The sequence below is a fragment of the Rana temporaria genome, chromosome 7 (assembly GCF_905171775.1).
Source record: "Rana temporaria chromosome 7, aRanTem1.1, whole genome shotgun sequence".
Taxonomy (NCBI): Eukaryota; Metazoa; Chordata; class Amphibia; order Anura; family Ranidae; genus Rana; species Rana temporaria.
Window position 1 is genome coordinate 123,711,442 of NC_053495.1, and position 22,131 is coordinate 123,733,572.

Consider the following 22,131-nt stretch of genomic DNA (forward strand, 5'->3'; position numbering starts at 1 on the left):
AATTCTGTACAAATAAACATATGTGCAATAATGTGCCAAATAGTTATTGAAAATACACACATAAAGTGCAACAAAATGTTGATGACAGTGATGTGCTCCAATACTGTGCAATATAAATGTCTGTCAAAAGTATTGTGCTCCAATGTAATACAAAATGATTCCCAAAGTGCCAATCTTAGTTCCACACAATGCCAGGTGCATATACTTCCTACCAGAAAATATCGACCACTACAATCACAGGAGGCCTGCATCGCATGTATACAGATCCAGAATGCCTCTGCTTGCTGGGTCAACTCCAATTACAGACAAGGAAAAAACTCTCCCGATCTTTTGACATGGCACCAAATAGAGAAGGAGACAGAACAGACCATATACTGTAGTGTGATCTTGCAAAAGAAAACACTGAGTTTATTCGTTAAAAGGTACTCACATAAAAAGAAATGTAAGGGACAATGTGTGAAAAGCTGCCACACTCGGCCAGTGGACAGGATGATATCTGCAGCCAACACATTTTATCATGACCAACATCATCAGGGGATTGGAGATTAAGAAATTCCAGTCAACTGACAACGTAGATTGGCCAGTGTTGTTTTGAACTGCAGTTGGCACTTTGGGAATCATTTTGAATTCCATTGCAGCACAATACTTTTGACAATTATATTTCACAGTACAGCACTTTCAGAAACATTTTGTTACAATTTATATGTGTACTTTCATTAATTATTTTAGCACTGTACTGCACACATGTTGATTTGCACAGAATGTATTTAATGATGTTTACAGCGATGTTTGCAATTTAAAGGGATAACACACTTTTTAAATATATTTTTGGTTTAGTATTCAGATGATAGAGTGCTGCTTTCCTGCACAATACTTGCTTTGAGCGCAAAGTTTTTTTCTTGTTTTTATTACATTTATTGGTTTAAAAACAAGTGATAAATAACTCAAAATGCATCACCCGGTCCTCCATCACGAAACAGCTGGAAGCCACCTTTCCCTAGAGGTGAAATCAAGAGACAGAGATTGCTGCTCCTTCATAGATCCTTGGCATGGGTACTATCAGAATAATTGACAGTTGCTAATAAGTGTACTGTCACTGGCCATGACATGTGAGCTAAAATGGACTGCCTTCTTCTGGCCTGAGATGTGCGGTTCCTTGGTAGTTGTCAATTTGTTTTTAAACCATTAGGCCCTGTACACAAGACCGGTTCATCCGATGAGAATGGTCCGACGGACCGTTTTCATCGGTCCACCGCTGAAGTGGCCTGATGGTCTGATGTGTGTACACACCATCAGTTCAAAAACCGATCGGGTCAGAACGCGGTGACGTAAATCACACGACGTGCTGAAAAAAACGAAGTTCAATGCTTCCAAGCATGCAACGACTTGATTCTGAGCATGCGCGGGTTTTGAACCGATGCTTTCTGTACTAACCATCGGTTTGGACCGATCGGTCAGCGGTCCATCGGTTCTATTTTTTTTTTCTATTTTTTTCGGTCAGTGGCCCATCGGTCCAAAGGACAAAAGACCGACGGGCCGTACACACGGTCGGTTTGGACCGATGAAACTGAACCTCGGTCCATTCTCATCGGTTTTGTCCGACCGTGTGTACCTTAAATGTTCCATTTTTATTGCACATGATCTGTGAGATCTTTTTCACAAAACAACCTCCATGCTGTCATGAAAATTAAAGCTGCCATAGAAGAATAGTGTATATACTTACCTCAGGACACAGTAGCAAGGTGAAAATTAGAAGAATGCACCAGTGAGCACAGCTGGGCACACAAGACGTCAAAACTCACTGAAGTGTCAGTTTCCCAGCAGACTTTAGGAGATGATTCCTCATCAGTGGAGCGACGTTTGCTGGAGGGGTGCACTTGGGGTGAATATTTACAGTATTATACTTTTGGCAATTAAAAATAAAATTTTTGATACAGGGTCACTTTAAAGGCATTAAAGTCCTAATTTAACACTAATAAGTGACTATTACATTTTTGGGTGTAATATATATATATTTGGATTGCACTAATTGTATATCACAATGCAGCAAAAGTCATAAGTTAAAGGGGTTGTAAAGGTTTGTTTTTTAGTTTCTAAATAGGTTCCTTTAGGCTAGTGCATTGTTGGTTCACTTACCCTTTCCTTCGATTCCCCTTCTAAATGTTTTTTTTCTTTGTCTGAATTTCTCACTTCCTGTTTCTCCTCAGTAAGCTTGCCTCCATCATCCGAGCTGTTCTGGCTGGGGGTTAGTCAGTGTGCTCGACCCCTCCCTTGGGATTACATCCCTGCGGGGAGACGTTTTGTTCACAGCGTCTCCCCATAGGGATGTAGTCCCAAGGGGGGGGGGCGAGCACGCTGACTGACCCCCAGCCAGAACGGCTTGGATGATGGGGGCAAGCTTACTGAGGAGGAACAGGAAGTGAGAAATTCAGACAAAGAAAAAAAACATTTAGAAGGGAAATAGAAGAGAAGGTAAGAGAACCAGCAATGCACTAGCTTAAAGGAACCTATTTAAAAAATAAAAAACAAACCTTTACAACCCCTTTAAGAAAAGTTATGCACCAAATTTACTGATGCTGAAATACCTCTGCCAAAAACTAATATGGCAATTTTTAGAAGCCATAAGCGAAAGTCCCAAAGCCTAATCCTGAGCCAGAATTCTGGCTGCTATTTGTATCAGTGATTTTATTTTGGTAGCTGCCAGCTTGTGTAGATCAACATGTTATTCCACAATTCTCTTGGCTTCTCAATCTGTGCTAAATAGTAATATATGTTTCAGACTGCAGACAAAACAGAAATGCCAACTGTCAGTTTCTTCTCTTTTGGTATCAGAAAAACCTTTGCTCAACCATATGTTCAGAATTAGTTTTAGACAAACAAACTGAGCACTAGGAGCTGGACACTGGGATTATCATGTTCCCTTTAGCCATGGATTATGTAGTTATTCCACTGCAATGTATTTAATTTAGTTCTGTTACTATTTGATATCAGCCTGTCTCTTTGTTCTGTACACATTAAAATGAATATTAAAGTTATAGTGATACTGTCATGTCAGAGCCAAATTTAACTTCAGAAATTATGAAGCTGCCAGTATATGCTTAAGCAGCAGGATACAGTAACCTAAGACAAGTGGGCAGAAATAACATTTCATTATTATGAAATTATGGAATGAAACCGTATGAGTTCATCTGAACTCCTGCTTGTCAGTCCCGATTTCGGCCTCAATATCAGAGACATCTGTGGAGGAGTCTGCACAGATGTCAATGTAAATTGCGTCTCGAAATTGCAAAAAGTAGTACAGAAACTACTTTTTGAAATCGGTGCAGTGCCGCAAATTAGGACGGCGCTATTGCCGGAAATTGCCGGAAAATGCAGCAGATTTAACATGTGATTTGACATGTTTAGCTTTTTTTTTTCCTGCTGGGAAAACACTCCCAAAATCTCTAGGTGCAGGCTTCTCAGTTATCATCCTAATCCTGGCTCCTTTTCAGCCGGTTGCATCAGTAACCCACTAGGTACTAAAAGCAAGTTCAGCATGACAACTCTGGAGTCGCCACCTTTAAAATCCAGCAATCATTGCTCCTATACTTGGATTATTACAGATTGTCTTTAGCATTAAATGTAATTATTTTCCAAAGTAAGGGGCTCTAAAAAAATCTAAACTGTCTGCAACAAACACAAACGAGTCACTTTTTTATAGTAATGAACCAGCTTGATACATCTTTAAATTTATCCATTTTAGGTTACCACTCAGGGTATCTATCTGCCTGAACAACATGTAAGATTGTTTTCCCACCTAAGGGTGCCTGAGTAGTTCTTGTATTACATGGCAGAGGCAAAGGCACAACATCACTGACACCAATGATCTTTTTGTAAGGGGACATACCACTTCTGACTATCAATGCGAATGAACATTCTTCCCATTCTTCCCACATTCTCTCTACTGGCCACCAACATAAGGGGCCTTATTTGCACTGACCACCTGTATAAGGCCTACTCTTCACACTGATCATCACCAATGTAAGGGACATTATTTGCACTAACTACCAATGTAAGGGACATTTTTCCCACTGATCACCAATGTTAAGGGCATTCTTCACAATGGCCACCGAATTAGTGGCATTCTTTCTACCAATCACCAATGTAAGGAGTATTCTTTGCACTGACCACCACTTTAAGGGGCATGCTTACTTCTCACTAGCCACCAATGTAAGGGACATTTTTAATAATGACCACCAATGTAGGGAGAATTCCTCCCAAACAATATTAAAGTGGGGACATTGCATCTACATCTAATTATCAATGCAAGATCATCCTCTCCCCACTGACATTTAAAAAAAGGGGGCCCTTTTCCCACTGACCACCAATATCGTGTCTAAATTCTAACAACTGAAACAGACAGTAAGACACTCTGACAGTGCTTCTAACAATTTCCCCACTCTAAATGTTTAAGCAGTCTGAATAATAGATATGAATAATAAAAGGACTCCTACCTAATAACTTTGCTTATCTAATTTACTGATCGTGCAGAAGTTTTGGTAATTAATTTCAATGCATTCTGTATTAACCCTAATTTTTTTATTCTGTACGAAAATGAATCAAATGGTTAATAATTTAATTTATAGCGACTGATGTATGTTTTCTCATATCTTGCATTATATCAGTGAAACCATTTGATTTTTAGTTTGTATGCACTTTCTTTTTTCATTTATATTGCAAAAGTAAAGCTACACAAGTCTTTCCAGCCAACAGATGCGGTAGCTTTTCTGTATCCCTGAATGATTTGGTCTATGAAGGGATTCAGTACAGCATTATATCATGCTTAAATTGCTTATCCATAAACCCAGTTCTGAAGTCAGTAGATTTACCTCTATAGAAAGAGTGATTACCTTACTGTATTGCTGAAAACTACTAATTAGGTCTGCTGACTCTGGAATTTGAACCTAAAAATATACCTTATATATTTTTTTATCATATATGTTATATAGTACAGGCTTTTTCTGTAAGCATTGTCACGTTTCAGAAGTCAGTACATTCATATTTGATACTTTTGTGCAAGTACTATATGGTACTCAGTTTTAAATATTTGCATTTAAATTATTAATATTTAACATTTAAAAGCAGACTATGTTAAAGACTGAAAAGATCTGGGTTTTTGTATTTGTGAGTTATGTACCGTATTTATTGGCATATAACACGCACAGGCGTATAACACCCACCCTAACTTTAAGAGGGAAGTTTCAGGAAAAAAACTTTCCACAGTCCCCAGCGTATAACACGCAGACACTGTTTACCCTCTATTATCAGGGTAAAAAAGTGACTGTTATATGCCAATAAATACGGTAATTATTTTACTTCCACAATTATGCTTTATTTCTTATAAGCGTTAGCATAACGATTCATCCTGCATTTTGGAATACAACAGAAAGTACCACCAAATTGGTGCCGCTTTGTGTGTACTACAGAGTAAAGTGGAGTGTTTGTCTGTAGTAACCAATCACATTCCATGAATACAAAAAAAAAATACTTCTGAATAGGTGATGTGAATAACAGCCTCATTTGTCCTTTGCTGTAACTTTATTAGGTAGGACCTTCTGTAAAAAAGAGAACAGTAGAAAGAGAGTGTTTTACTCATGCAGATAATGAAATGCCTGCACTTTATGACATGTTGTAGAAAAAAAAGACAGTTGGAATGTGGTTTGTTGTTTCAGACTCTGCTCCATTTTCTATGCTCTAGTTTTTTCTTTTTTTAATCAAAGTGTATGTATAGCCTAAACATTTTATTTTTAGCTTTGTAAAGAGTGGGAAAGGGTTAAGACCCTTGAAAATGTGTCTGTGTTCCATTGGGAAGATTTGATTCTGTCCCTGCCCCATAGGCACAACAGGAACTGAGAGAAAATCTTTAAAAAGTGAGGAGAGATCCCCTCTTAGACAATAGTCTAACTAGAAGATTTAGTCTCACCTCCTGTTCTGTTGCCTTGGTGACAATGGGCACCAGAACAATCATAGAGTATTTAATATTGACATGGGTTCTAATTTTTGTTGCTATTCTCTCCAGAACTAAAAAAAAAAGTTTGGGGTGTACATACACAAGGGCAATTCTTTGTGTTTGCCATTTTTCAACTCTGCACCAAGCTCATAAACACCTGCTGACTAACACTGCCTTGCTTAATACATATTCCTTTTGCAATATAGTATGCACCTGAAGAGCTAATCGAGTATGACTATGAGTATGGGGGAGCAGATTACAAGGAGCCTGATTATGTAACAGAGGCACCCTCATTAACTGAAGAACTTGTAGCTCAGACTGAGGTATAGTAAATATGTGTTGTGTGCACTATATGTGTCACGTGTGTCTCGTCATCTGCTCGCGTGTAATCTCAGTCCCTTCTTTCTACATCACCTTTAACTGCACCTTCCTGGAAGTTGGATGACAAAATGGCAGGCAGTATAGGCAAATAATTGAGGTGGCAATAAAGCGTCAAATAATTACATGCTTAAGCAAATCTATTATAATTGTACTGAGATATTTTTTCTTCTTAGTAACTTCTTAAAACCAGATGCAGAATTATCAGATTACTTTATTGTACAAACATCTTTCTTGCTGTGGGAAATGTAATGATTTTGTTTCTAAATACAGCAGACATGTTCCTTGAATTTGAGATATCTCAGTATCTTATTTTAGATTTCATGTACATTTGAACCAAGTTGTTTGGTCTTATAAAGTTTGTATTTACTGTGCAGTGCTATTCAAAGAGCAATAATCCTTAGACTAGATTTCAGCCTTCTATAATTCTTAAAACTTTCATTGTTTATTAAAGAGCAACGCCAGGTCCTAGAGATATCAATATTAGTATGAAGTACATTTACCTCCATTCCCCTAATACAGACATCTTCAGGCCTTAAGGTTTGGATTCTGACATGCTTGTGTCCTCAATGCACTACTCAGTACTGACAACTAATGTTGGCTGTCTGTAGAGCAGGGTGCTGAGTAGGATTGTTCTAGCACCCTTAAACCTTGGATGAAGGTGATTAGTGATGCAGGCTGTGAACAGTTTCCTATCAAATCTTTGGAAAATAAGGCAAACTGATCTGTCATATATAGAAACCTACAGCTAATGAAAATAAATCAGCTTCCAGCTGTTTTAAAGAGAACCAGTTGCAACTAGGCTTGCGCACAAATGTGAATATTCCATCCAAATAGTCTATTTGCGCAGGAAGTTTTCAGATGATCACTGACCAATACCGCCAAGAGTCGGATACTGGCAAAGAAAGGAATGGGGAAAGACAGTCCAAAGTATTCCGATTTCTCATTGCTATAGGTTAGTGAATGCTACTGTTCTTTGAACCTTTTTTTAAACTGTTATTTAATGGATTTAAAATGCTTAAATTCTTAAAAGCAAAATGGTTCCCTTTTGGGTACAGAAGAAATCAGAGGACCATGGTTACAAAACCATAAGTAAAAAAGCTTCTTGTATACTGTTAGGGGTCTTGATCTAAATACTAATTGGACAGTGGACACAATTAAAATAAAATGCTGCTCCTAGAATAGCACTGAATAGTGAATAATATTTGAAAAGGGGCCTGCCTGTAAAGTTCCTCCTCACTTCCATTTCCTAATTTCTTCATTCATTGTTTCCATTCGGTCTTTCACCACATTTTTGCAGAAGAAGAAAGCCAATTCCAAAACGAAGAAGAAGCCAGTACCCCCTAAATCAAAGGACAAACCCCAAAAGGTCACGCCCAAAAACTCATTTGCAGCTAAGAAGAAGAAGGGCAAGACCGATTACCAAGCATCAACAAGAAAAAGAATAGGGGTAAAGGTAGCAAGAAATCAAGATCTTCAGTGGGACAAGTCCCGAAGATCTCTGATCATGAGACAAAAAATCATAAAATGCCTTAACCCCAACTAGATGTGGACAGAATCTCTGGCTAATACCATAACCTGACTATCACTCCTACTTTGATCCAATACCTTATTAATAAAATTCCAAGAAAAAGTTACCAAACAACAATATTCTTTTTGTTCCTCAGGCCAATGTAGTTGACTACATTCCAGAACAATATGGTGAAGTAGACTATGGTTACCAGACAGATACACCTTCTCTTACTACTGGACTCAATGAGGTAAAATAAAGCATAAAAGTACTTTGCATATTACCAGCTTTTTTTTATAGAGGCAAGAAGGATTGGGTGTTGTATAATTTATGTTCATGTTCAATATTCCATCTTCCCTATACTTCACAAAAGAAACGAAACATACAGTAATTTTGAGTGGCATATATTCTGATCACTTGGTGTGAATAAAAAGTACCCTTTACTTAAAATCAATATCTATATATGCTGCAACATGCTGTGATGGCTAAAAAAACACAACTTTGAAACAGCAGTTTAATGTGTAACCAATATTATCTTACTGGTGAAGCAGCTGATTTTTGAACCAATATCTATACTGCCTATTATATATATATATTGATTCAAATGCAAAGTGATTGCTTACTGGATTGAATAAAAAGGTACATTTTAAACATCTGCTGCTTTATTTACTTGCTTTTGCTTGCTTATCCTAAAACATGTCAAACTCTTGAGAGAACATAATCATTTGTTCTGCAGGACACAAAAGTGATGGTGCTCTTTGCATCGCAATGATAACAATATGAATACAGTGTTACAAATATGAATTCTAAACTAGCTACTGAAATTATTAAGATAATTAGTTGATTGAAATTATAATGTTCTTTCAAGGACAACCATTGTAATTAAATGGGTTTATTAAAGTTTATTAACTTTAATAAACCTTTAAAATGTAAGTTTGACTAGTTGTTTTACACAAGAAAAAGGTGTTTTTACAATAGTTTTAGAAATGTAATTTCTAATAGAAAAATGTGCTTTCAAATGATCTGCTTTAATGCTGCAATGCCAGGTGTTGGTAACTTTTGGCTGTTTGTCAACTGTTATACAACTTTCAGCATGTGCACTTGAGAAGACGTTTGTTGAGAATGCTGAGAGTTGTATAACTACAATTGACAAGTCATAAGCTTCTAACTCCTATCTTGCTTTTGAACTGTAAGTTCTGATATTTTCTAGGGGCAAGCTGATATAATAGCAAATTAATGATTTTTATTTCTGAGCAGCTGGTAAGCTGAATAGTAGTTACACCTTGCTTACTTACTCAGGCTGGTTAACCAGTGTTAAAAGTTATACCTGAAAAATAAGTAATTGCAATAAAAACTTCTAAATTTGTCAGTAGGGATGAGCTGAACACCCCCCGGTATAGTTCGCAGCAAAACATGCGAACAGGCAAAAAATGTGTTCAAACATGCGAACAACGTTAAAGTCTCCCATAGGTTTTTAAAGGGTGTTCCGCGGCTTTTCGAACTTGCCGCAAACACCCCAAATTGTTTGTTGTTCGGCGAACAGCCAATGTTGGAGTCGAACTCATGTTCGACCCAAACATAAAGCTCATCCCTATTTGTCAGTCCCGGAAGGATTTACCCCCTTAATGAATAAGCCATTTTAACTGACAATTGCGTGGTCGTGCGATGCTGTACCCAAACAAAAGTGAATTCCTTTTTTCCCCCACAAGTAGAGATTTCTTTTGGTGGTATTTGATCACCTCTGCGGTTGCTATTTTTTGCGCTATAAACCAAAAAATATATATTTTTTTTACTTTCTACTATAATACAAAAAAAATGATAAAAAAAAAATGTATTCATGAATTTGGGGGAATATGTATTTTTCTACATATTTTTGGTAAAAATAAATAAATAAATAAGCGTATATTGGTTGGTTTGTGCAAAAGTTATAGCGTCTACAAACTATGGGATAGATTTATGGATATTTTTATTGTGTTTATCGGTAATGGCGGTGATCTGCGATTTTTAGCGGGACTGCGACATTGCGGCGACATTGCGGAAGACGAATCTGACCCTGAGGGACACTTTTTGGGGACCAGTGACAATATTACAGTGATCAGTGCTAAAAAAATGCACTAATCAATGTATAAATTACATTGGCAGGGAAGGCATTAACATAGGGGGCAATCAGAGATCGTTCCTGATCACTAGGAGCAGCAGATCTCAGTATTGTCCACTGCCAGAATGGGGAACCACCCTGTTCTGCTCTCTGTACTGCAATCGCGGGTGGTTGGCAGACATCAAATCCACCGGACCCGCGGGCGCGCTCCTGCAGTGGGTGGGTACAGTTACGTTGGTTCGCGCCAAGCCGAACCACCCTGCCACAGTATATGTGTGGTGGACGGTCCGGAAGTGGTTAAATTATGATAAATGAATGCTAATAAGTAAAATGGCTTCCATGAGCTCATAATTCTTAGTATTTATTTATTTTAAATGCTATTCATAATGGAAAATGGAAATCACCAAACAATCTCAACATTATATTTTAATAAAGTGATATAGCCCTAAAAGGTTTTATATGTAAGAGTTACAAAAGGTGTTACATTTTTAATTGACACGGATAAATTTAGATGGAATGTGAAATCAGCTATTTGCAGATGCTTTAACTGCTTATATTTACATAATACATAATTAGATTCTGCTTTCACCTTTTTATTACCAAACAAGAATTTTTGCAAATAAGAAGAAATGCTAGTACTCTAGATGTACAGGTATTATCTTTAAAGCACCAGTACTTCTTCATATATTTAAACATTTGTTTATTTAAATACAGATTATTTATATACTGTTTAAAATTTAAATTTGACTTCAGAGTTCGTAATTTAGTTTTGTGGTTGTACTGCTGCTTTATAACAAAATTATTTACAGTTCTATCTTTTAATTGATTTAGAGAACTTGCTTTACATTTGCCCCTAAATCACATTAAAAGATACAGAGCAATTACAGCTTTATTTTTATGGCATCTAAGTTTGCTTCATGGCCTAAATGCATCTAACAGCTTTGACTAACCTTAACCCGTATGTTCCTCCCACTTATTACATTGGTGCTGCTAGAATACCCCTGTGGATGAGACACTTGTGGAGGAGTCCATTGTGGATGAGTCCTTTGTGGATGAGCCTTTTCTGGAGGAGTACGTAACTGGCGAGGATTATGACTCAGAGAAAAAACTGGTTGAGGAAACAGACTATGGGGTGAAAGCTGTAGAACCTACACCGACTCAAACAGTGGTGGGAGGAGATTTAGGAAAAGATGATTTATATGATTATACAGACTATGAAGACAAAGAAACAAACCCTACTGCTGAGGAGTTTGGACCTGGGGTTGCTGCCGAAACTGATGTTTCAGAGACCACCGTAAGTTACCAATGAAATGGGCATTAAATAAAAAAACAGGAAAGTGTTAGACATTATTGAGCTGGAGTCCATTTCTCATTACCTCTCTTTACAAACGTGATTGTTAAATTTTCTTAAATGTACACTTACATATTGTCTCAGCTCTTGTGCACTGTGACTAAATCTTTGGTCTCTTACTACTGTATTCTCTTGTTAAACCAATCAACCTTTTGCTAGTTCTTTTCAATGCTGCTTTTAGAAAAAAGAGGGAATCCTGAAGTTAGGAAACCCTTTTCTCAGGAAAACCCTTTTTTTGAATGTTGATATTGTCAGGGGTGTTCTGTTGACCATACTTTAGTTCCTTACTAAGCAGGGAATTGTTAGTCCAAAGATATTTTTTTTTGTCTTTGCTGTATTTTTTGACAATCTGATAAACAGCCCACTGTTAAATAATTTTGCCTATTGGCAAGGGCCTCTTTTCTATGGTCAGCATTACACTTTGTAAATACCTCCAGCAAAGGCAGCACTTTGAAATAAAATAATGGATACCGACTGGATGCTAAATGATCCACCTTCAGTATTCCTGTGTTTTCTGAAGAGATTATAATTGAAAAAGTAGTGATGTCATTGCAAACTTTTCAGCCTGCAGTCCATAAAGTAAATTAATGTTACTTCTGCTCCACCAGTATTAACTATTTTTGGAATTTAAGAGTTATTGAAAGGGTTAATATACCAAATTGTAACTCATGTAGTTGTGGTAAGTAGTATAGTATTGAAACAAAGGGTCAGCATAATAGCCAGATGAATAGCATTTCCAGAAGGAGTGTTCATCAATGGCCACTTCTATGTTTCTTTAAATACAGCTTTGCTCTAAATGCAGCTGAGGACCTGTTCTGTAGATGGTATCTACTATTTCAATGTTGCAAGTAGGGATGCACCGATACTGATACTGGTATCGGTATCGGTGCCGATACTAGGCATTTTCACGAGTATTGGTACTCGCGAAAATGCTCCGATACCGAAAATCAATACCGGAAGTGACGTCAGTTGGGGTAGGACTTTCTCTGTAGGGCTAGGAAGTCGGGCCAGGGCATGGAAATTGCGGCCGGTGTAGCGGTATTGGTATTCCGCGTGAAGCCGAGCACAGAGCTGCTGCAGCCGGGCACAACTTTGGTGATTGGCTGGATTTTAAAGAAACAGGCTGGATCTGGATGCAAGCGGGACACAGCGAGACACAGGCCGGTTGGAAGAAGGGGACAGTAGCAAGCTGTATCGGTGAGACACACCCTGAATGAGGGGTGACACGGAGACACAGGCTGGATGAGGGGGGACACAGGGTGGATGAGGGGTGACACAGGGACAGAGGCTGGATGAGGAGTGACACAGGCCAGATGAGGGGGGATACAGGGTGGATGAGGGGTGACAGGGGGACAGAGGCTGGATAAGGGGTGACACAGGGGGACACAGGCTGGGTGAGGCGGACACAGACTCGATGAGGAGGGACACAGGGTGGATGAGGGGTGACACAGGGGGACACAGGCTGGATGAGGGGGGACACAGTTGGGATGAGGGGTGACACAGGGCGGCACAGGCTGGATGAGGGGTGACACAGGCTGGATGAGGGGTGACATTGGGACACAGTCTGGATGAGGGGGGACACAGGTTGCCCTCACTTACCCCTCTACTTCCCACCCTGCCCTCACCCCAGTCTCGCCCAACTCCCTAACAACCCCCCTGCCAAACCACCCTCCTACCTACGCAATAGGTATCGGTAATTGGTAACAACGAGTACCTGAGTTAAAGTATCGGTACTCATACTCAGTGTTTAAAAAGTGGCATCAGTGCATCCCTAGTTGCAAGTTTACTTCGATCTTTTTAAGTGTGAAAAGAAAACTGTGTTTGTTAAGTGCACAAAATGTATTACACCATGGTGTTGTCTATTAAAACCATTAGCTGCATAATTTTTGGTATAGTTATAGAAATTTCCATCTAAAAAAATGGAATAACTTTGTATAAAATGTCTCTAGTAATTTCCTGCAGTATTTGCTATTTAAAGTATGTTAAACATATATTTGCTGATATTTTAGGTAAATAACTATGGAGGATACAGTGAAAAAGGCCAGAAAGGAGAACCAGCTGTTATTGAGCCAGTAAGTAATTTGTAATTCTGTCATTTGAATACACGTGTATTTAAAACTAGGTTCATCGCTTTAAATTTAATTTCCAAATTTTAGAAGCCTGAAGTGTTAATACACCAGTAAGGACAGCTTGTGTAACAGGATAGCATCCTAATATGAAGCTACAGTATAACTGTGTTAAAGCTAAACTCAAGGCAATAAGCTAGTACACAGTTTAAATAAATATAAAGGAGTGATTTTCAGTGCCAAAGGCATTTCTCGCCATGTATTCTACATATGTACTAAGCCCTGTCAGATGGAGCAGCCAGGCTAGTGGTCTGATTTTTTTCTACTGCAGTTAAGCAACACAGCTGTCACCCCCCTGCCCCAATCTATGACTGGACAGAGAAAGAGCAGCAACAGACTGATGAAGTAATCCTTTTGCACTTCCTTTTGTCAGCATAGTTCTTGTCTGTACTTTCTTGTGCAACAGAGCTGTATCAGCTCCTAGTACCGCACCCTCCTCTCCCAGTCTGACTGCTTTTTTTTACAGGGGGTTACAAGAAACTGAAATCAAAGGCAAAGTGACATATTTACACTGTTTTTACAAAGCTGCATTTATTGGTGCCTAAAGTTTAGTTTTAAAGTGGTTGTAAACCCTGTACTACCACTTTAACCTACAGATAAGCCTATAATAAGGCTTACCTCTGGGTACTATGAATATCTCCTAAACTTGCACCGTTTAAGAGAGATTCACTGTATTTGCATGTGCCGACGTCATCGACACATGCTCACTGAAGAAATGGTTTGCTTGTGCCATTTCTACAGTAGCTGTGTCGTGACCGGCAGCTCCCTCATGCATTGGAGTGATGTCATCGGCGCTCTGGCCAATTACAGTGCCAGAGCCCGCAAAACCCGGAAATAACTCCAGGAGACATGTTGACGGTCATAGCGGTGTGCGGAGATCGCTGCAACAGCTTCAATCTAAGGCAAGTATTTCATAATGAGCTAGTATGCGATGTATATTTACTCATTATGTCTGTCTTGCAGGTTGTTTTATTGGGAGATTAGGATTTTAATTTGAATAATTTTTTTAACATGTAGTTTTCACTATATGCTTAATTTGAATTGCCCAGGTTATTAATGCTGGGCACCAGTTTGCTTACCTAAAATCCATGTCCCAATTATACGTGGGAAATTCTGCCTGGTTAGGTTTTGGGAATGTTAGCAATTGCAATTGCAGTGTTAGCCAACCGGAGCATTGAAGCTGTACCTGTCAAATTTAACTGCTCCTATAAGTAATGTTACACATCGGCATGAATATGCTGCAAAACAAAAACAATGTATCTTTTATCATTACCCACTTTAGCGCCAGAAGATTTTATCACCTTCATGATTAGGCAATGTTTTGCTATTTGGCACTGCGCTACTTAAACTGGCGATTGCACGGTCATGCAATGCTGTACCCAAACCAAGTTTATATCATTCATTTTTTCACACAAATAGAGATTTATTTTGGTAGTATTTGATCACCACTGGATTTTTTTTTGCAATATAAACAAAAAACAAACAAACATATTTTTTACTTTCTGCTATAAAATAAGTGTATTTTGATTGGTTTGCATGAAAGTTCCCATGCAGTGGGTTTATATAGGCAGTGGGTGTCAGCATCTATCACAACCTGCACCTGCATGCTCCTGTTAGTGCCGTCCCGCATCTGCGTATGTCCGTTTGCGCTGTCGCACATCTGCGTACGCCAATGCTCCTGGAGGTTTGTCTGGTGAAGCCATGATGAGTATTGGCAACATTGCCAGTCCTATGGCCATTTCCCTGACACACGGTTTCTCTTCCCTGCTTTGCATTGAGAAACTGACAGATTGCTCCCTGTGTACAGAGCTCTGTGTTGAATGTACACAGCCGATCAGCAGGTCCTGGCCATGAATCATGGACCAGGACTTGCTGACAGGCTGTGTATACAATCACAGCGGGAGCTGGCCAGGGCCAGCGCATTCTTGCACCATAAATCCGGAAGTATGCAGCTATGTTCCAATACATCGCTTTGCCTACAGCGGCCACCCATACACTGTACAATGCAAGCGGGCAGGTGTTAAAGCGGAGGTTCACCCTAAAAAAATTATCTACCATCCCATCCAGCATACTTGCGTCAGCTACAGTATGTTTTTTTTTATTTTTTTTATCGCTGTACTCACCGTTTAATCGTTGATTTTCTTCTTTCCGCGGGGAATAGGCGTTCACGCTTTCCGAAAGTAGCCGACCTAGGACTCGGCTATATACGGCACCTGCGCAGTCAGTTCCTAGTCTGTGCGCAGGCGCCATATAGCGCCATGAAGAGCCGAGTCCTAGTCCGGCTTTTTTTCGGAAAGCGTGACGCACTGTTGCCGCACGTCAATCATCTACACCCCTTCATAGGAACGCCTATTCACCCACGGGAAGAAGAAAAGAAAATCAAAGATTAAACGGTAAGTACATCGAAAAAAAAGCATACTGTAGCTGACGCAAGTATGCTGGATGGGACGGTAGATCATTTTTTTAGGGTGAACCTCCGCTTTAAGTGGTTAAAACGCTTTTCTTTAGTTCCAATCAAATGACCATTCCTAGGCTATAAAGGAGCATCTTGAGGGAATGATAAAGGCACATTCCTACATCCAAAGTGCAATGATAATGAGCAGTAATACTGTAGATGACCACTGAAAGATAGATTTTGAATAGCTGCTATGTTGTCTTGTACTTTGCGCATTGCTTATTGGTTTATTTATTCTCAAGACTTGTTAATTGTTTACATATTGTGGATATCCACATAGGCAACTGTTTTAAATTACACCTTAGCTCTTGTGAGGTTACCTTTGCATACCTCCCAAAATTCTGACATGATAAAGACAGGCACGTAGTGTGAAGGTTAAAAACATACTTTCCCCCCATGCTACTTAAATACACAGACCATAACTAACACAGAGAAATGATTGGTTAAACCCGTTTTTGAATTCTTTACTTGCTTTCCTTTATATTGGCTTTTCAAAATAATGACCCCATTTTTTGACGGTTGGATGAAAGGTTTGGTGTAATATATAACTTTGGCAATTAAATGACAGACACAACAGTGCAATGACCACATTTACCTTTATAATTAAGCATCAGATTTTAGATCCACCATACTCTGTTCTTTCCATTCTGATATAGATCTGCAGCAGAAGCCCTATACGGAAGGAATTAACTAACAACTTCCATGTGAATTATTACCATAGTTATTCTATGTATATAAGCTGTTACATGTAAAACATATGTAAAAATTTGTGAAAACATTTCACCCCTGAATTTTGCTTTCAAGTCTGGATGAATGAACCTATTAAAAGAAAGAACTAGACTTGGCTGACATGATAGCTGTTAACATATGAGTTATGTCAAAGTATGCCTCCGTCAGTCCATACATGGCTCAAATGTAACATTTCATAAATATAGTAAATGTAGCGATGCAGAAAATGTGCATCAGCAGTGACGGGATTTACAGAAATCTCGCAACGATGGACAAAATAAAATTTTGCATTATCTGTTACACCTGTGATTCTTATCCTGCTTGCACCATCTGCTACCTATTACTCTCACATGACGTTGCTCAGCAAAGCAGTAATAGCATTACTCTTTCTTTGCCCGGGTTTTCATTCTCAAGCTGTGCATCCTGACAACACAAATAGCGGACTTTTCTCTGTATAAATGAGCTGTGTTGAATAAATATGAATCTACTTTGATTTTGTATCTTCTAGACTGGTAGAAATTCCCAATACTTACCAGTTTTTAGTCAATAAATACAACTTTGTGAGGCAGATTATTCAGCTTTTTTTTATATTAATCTTTTTTTTTTTACCACAAAAACAAAAAGGTAAGGTAAATAGCAACTGACATATTATCACAACTTCAATCCATCAGATAAATATACATTTACATTTACATTTACGTTTATGTTTTTCCCCCACCTAAATACATCTAAATCAACAAAACAATCTACGATATACTAAATTTCACTTGTCTATGTTTCCCTTTTTCACTATTGCCATTTTCCTGGGGCTTTAAAATATTAGCTGATGGATTCACTCTATTTTCCCCCTCCCTTCCAGTTTTCCTTTCCACCTGCCCCCAAATAACAAAACAAACAGACCAGAGGGGGCATCGCTCCTCCCCCCTCTTCCAAAAGAGATGGAGGGATTTGATCTCTATTTTTCCCTATGCACAGGTCCATGTCTCTTTATTATACCTACTAATGGGTACTCCTTAATCCTCAGATGTCCCATCTAATAATCTCTTCCCCTCCTCCGAATGCATAAATAGGTTCCATCTCATCCATGTTTGACTGTACTGTTCTCTCTTATTTTGGCCCGAGAGGACCAAGTCTTCTATAGTCCCTATTTCTCTTACCCTATTGAGCCACTCTGCAATTGAGGGGGGTCTAGAGTCTCTCCAATGCAGAGTGACCCCTGCTTTAGCTGCATTGATCATATGGCACAGCACCAACCTTTCTTTTTTCATTCAGCTTTTAATCACTTTGTATGGCTCCTTTTCTTAGCTTCAGATTCAATTATTATGTATTTTAACTCTATATTCTTTAACTTTTCAGGGAATGCTTATTGAAGGACCACCAGGACTGGAAGGACCAGCAGTATGTATCCCTTCTCTAATTTACTTAATGTATTTCTCCCTAATGGACAATTGTCATATCAAAAATAAAGAGGCTGCCATTACTTACCTCCTTTCGAACTTGCTTGTTACTTATCCCAAGTCAGTAAATTAGAAAACACTGACACAAGAGGGCCAGCATGACAGCTTGGCAACTAATATTTTTAGGAGATTAACAGTGGCAGCCCTCATATTTCTCTCATGACAGGTGTCCTTGATGTACTGTGTTTATTGTGAACTTTAAGAGAGAACGCAGAAATAAATCACACCAGAAAGATAGAGAATTCAGTATATTCGTTATTCTGTTCAGTTCATGTATTGCAAGTTCAGTGTTCTGCAAGACGTACTATCTTATATTGACCTATTGAAGACAATTGAAAGCCTGTAAATTCTGCTGATTTGACTCAGTTTGTTTCATAACTTAGTTGAGTACTCTATAGCTAAATATTGCCTGTTAAAGGGCCAGTCCACCCAAACTAATAACCCAGTTTTTACTGCATGCTGTAGAGACAAAAAATATTTCTTACTTTTAGGGATTAACTGGAAAACTTGCCTTATTTATGCCTGTCCATTGATAAATAGTGTGAGCTCCTCATTTGGATCCTCCACCAAACACAGAGCTAGCACTAAACACAACCAAACAAAAAGTGGCATTGTAACTTTAATTAAATACATAGGAGAAATGCTACTTGAAAGATATGCAGGGATTTAATTTGACATTTATGTGATGAAGCTCTGCTGACCAGCCTATTTTGCCTTAATATATGAACCCCAGTGCCATGGGGAAGTTGTGACACTAATGTTCAGAACTGTTTGGTAGTCTTTAGTAGTCTTTAGTCCACCCTCCAAAACCCATTGCTTTTCAGTGGATTTCCACAGATTTGCATCAGTGGAAGCCACTTTATTTTTAAACATTGAATATATGAAACTGAGGGAGGTCATACAGCTCTCAGAAATGGTGTTGGCCTCATAGCTCCTCAGCTGATTAGAGAGTGGGTAGGGGTTTTAGTTTTATTTTGAAAATGAAAAACCTTCTCAAATCGTTTTGATATTTCTTGTGTCCTTAGTGGTACGATTGTGCTTGAGTTACCAGGTGAGCAGGTGATTGATTTCACAATGCCTAGGATGTTTTTCATCTATCCAGGTCATGATTGATTTCACAAATGCCTGGGACGTTATTTATCTATCAAGTTCATGGTATAATTAGTATTAGTCACAACTAATTTGTTATTAATTTAATAATAATTTGATATTCCAACAAAGCATGTCCAGGTAAATGTGACATGTGACTACTAGCTAAGTGGTTCCTGTCTTACTGATATTTTTTAAGCATTCTTAGTCATGAAGATTGAAACAGGATGGCTGGCAGCTACCCTAGTAAAAGGAATGATTGTCCAGAATGGTTCATAACAAACTTAGAAAGCCACATTGCATTGTAAACAGATATTTTTTTCTAAAATTGCTGTTTAAAAAATAGGGATCTATTTTGAATGCAGTGACTGCCATTTAGAACACATGGAAGTAGAAGACTTGCCTGCAAGGAATGTTTGCTGAATGTCAGATTTTAAATATGCCCCATACTATCTTACTATTTACAGATACATTTATGTATAACCTCTATCCTACTTCTTTTAGGGTCTTACTGGTCCCCCTGGCTTGCAAGGCCCATCTGGCCCATCTGGAGACCCTGGTGAGAGAGTGAGTACCGTACACATTCAGACTACAATAAGCTAATTCATTTTTTTTTACATCAATAAAATAATATAGGTTTTAATTGGATCCCTACAAATAATTGTGCAAATATTTCAGTTTGATGCTTTTACTTACTACAATTAAAGAGTGTTTTTGCTGTATCACTTATGTGGTCATTTTCCCTAGGGTCCACCTGGTCGTTCTGGATTACCAGGTGCTGATGGATTACCTGGACCTCCCGGCACTATGCTGATGTTGCCAGTGAGTAATAGGTTTTATTTTATATAATTCTCCAGCTTTCACATAGCACACAGGGAATTAATTGAGCTATCATTGACCGGGTCAGGGTTCATTTTGATGCCCTATTGCAGAGATACAAGGAACATTGCCCTGTTGAGAATATTTTTTTAACCTTTACTGGCATAGGAGTTAAAATGTGAAAGATAACTATGAACACACCCATCATTTTACTTATGTGTCCCAGAGAAGTCTAAAACCAGAAGTACCTAGTTATCACACTACACCTAGACTCTGACATCAGTCTTGCAGAGGGTATGCAATTTCTTCCAATTAATAAAAATAAGGGAGATATAGGTAGAGCAGACCTCACAGTGGGTGATCATTAGTCTTTAAGAATAGGCAGAAGGTGAAGCAGTAGCACATAATCTGCTGAATGGCAAGCTCTAAAAAGTGAGGGGGTAGATGAATCATAAAGTATATTACTATAGAAAACTTGTGTCTAGTAAAATCCCCTATACTGGATGCACATAAAGTGGATGTAAACCCGATTCTTAAAATTTGAGCTGGGCACAAATATCTGCAGTGTTTTCTTATCTCTTTTCAAAGCCCTATGTCCTGTAGCTTCTCTTGTCCCATTCTTCTGTTATCAGCATGAAAACTACTGACAAATTGTCCGACACAGGAGATAAAAGCAGCCTGAGCTTTGTGTTGGGAAGGATGCTATAAATAAATTAGCAGCATGCTGAATGATTTAAGGAACATATCTGAAAGTCTCTACCTATGAGGAGAGGGGGTGTGTGCCTTTCCTCCCATCAGCTGTCTTGGTTGTATGCCCAAGCTTCACAAAAGTGCTATCCAAGAAGAGAAAATCTCCTACCACGATCAGAACTTTCTGAAGAAAATATAAAGCTAAAGACAGCAGATATACATGTAAAACTTATGTAGGGAGATTTGTTTCATTCCTGTGTATCATCTGGCTGTTCTCTTCACTGGGTATATGTGAGGGTTTACATCCACTTTAACTAAATGGTTAACTGTTTGGCTGGAAATACCCTTTAAATTTTAGCCACTCAATTCATTTATGAACTAAAAATGGAAGGTTATATAAACGTATACAAACATTTCAAAGAACTATTTTTTTTGTCTAATCAGTCTAGGGAGATTTTATACTGTTTAGTTTTAACTGCTCCTTATATCCTGGGGACTTCGTATTATGAAGCCTTAATTGCTTTGTTACTCTTAGGCCTCGTACACACGACCGAGGAACTCGTCGGAAAAGACACATCGTTTTCCTCGACGAGTTCCTTGTTAGACTTGTCGAGGAACTCGACAGGTTTGCTTTGCGTACACGCGGTCAAGACAAAATCTCCTCGTTCTCAAACGCGGTGACATACAACACATACAATGGCAGGGGAAGTTTGATTCCACTGGCACAACCCTTGGGGCTGCTTTTGCTAATCTCATGTTACTGCGTGTTAAGTAAAAGTTTGGTAAGAGACGATTTGCACTTTCAGTCTGTTACAGCGTGAAAAATGTGTTATCTCCATTACAAACGCTACGTTTACCGAAGGTGCGTTCCCGTCTCATACTTTATTCTGAGCATGCGCGGGTTTCTTAGCATACACACTATTGTGTTTCTCGTCGAAAACCAGCCTGACGAGGAACACGACGAGGAAATTGAGACTCCCATCGAGGAAAAAGAGAACTTGTTCTTTTTTTTTCCTCGTCGAGTTCCTTGACAGTTTCCTCAATGAAAAACGTACACACGACCGGTTTCCTTGGCAAAAAAGTTTTCCCACCAAGTTTCTTGATGGATTCTATCGAGGAAAACGGTCGTGTGTACAAGGCCTTAGGATTGTATAATAACCAATTTATAAAATGCATGTAATTTGTACTTTACATATCAAATGAATCACTATATATTAGGAATATCATGTATATTATTAGTATATCATGTGATAGCTCAGGTTTCCTTATGAAAGCACTATAGCTACATACAAAGACAAATTATAATGGGTGTGAATTATTTTTTACTTAATGGACATACACAGATTTCACAGCAAATTATTGTATTAGGTAAAAGGGTAACAACATCAGTATCTAGTGTTACTTAATGCATTTTTATGTCTAGAATATTTACCTTCTATG

The 22,131-nt window shown here is 38.5% G+C and overlaps 1 protein-coding gene across 5 annotated transcripts in view; it reads left to right on the forward strand.

Moving 5' to 3' along the window:
* The window catches only part of COL11A1 (collagen type XI alpha 1 chain), a 255,883-nt gene that overhangs the window by 92,663 nt on the left and 141,089 nt on the right, over nt 1–22,131 (forward strand). The window contains exons 6-13 of one of the 5 annotated variants that reach the window (XM_040359914.1): nt 6,196–6,312; nt 7,668–7,817; nt 8,035–8,127; nt 10,970–11,269; nt 13,336–13,398; nt 17,993–18,034; nt 19,687–19,749; nt 19,930–20,004. In XM_040359914.1, the coding sequence (XP_040215848.1) occupies nt 6,196–6,312; nt 7,668–7,817; nt 8,035–8,127; nt 10,970–11,269; nt 13,336–13,398; nt 17,993–18,034; nt 19,687–19,749; nt 19,930–20,004 (903 nt within the window). The remainder of the gene's footprint in view (nt 1–6,195; nt 6,313–7,667; nt 7,818–8,034; nt 8,128–10,969; nt 11,270–13,335; nt 13,399–17,992; nt 18,035–19,686; nt 19,750–19,929; nt 20,005–22,131) is intronic. The other 4 variants (XM_040359918.1, XM_040359916.1, XM_040359915.1 and 1 more) reach the window with 4 other exon arrangements.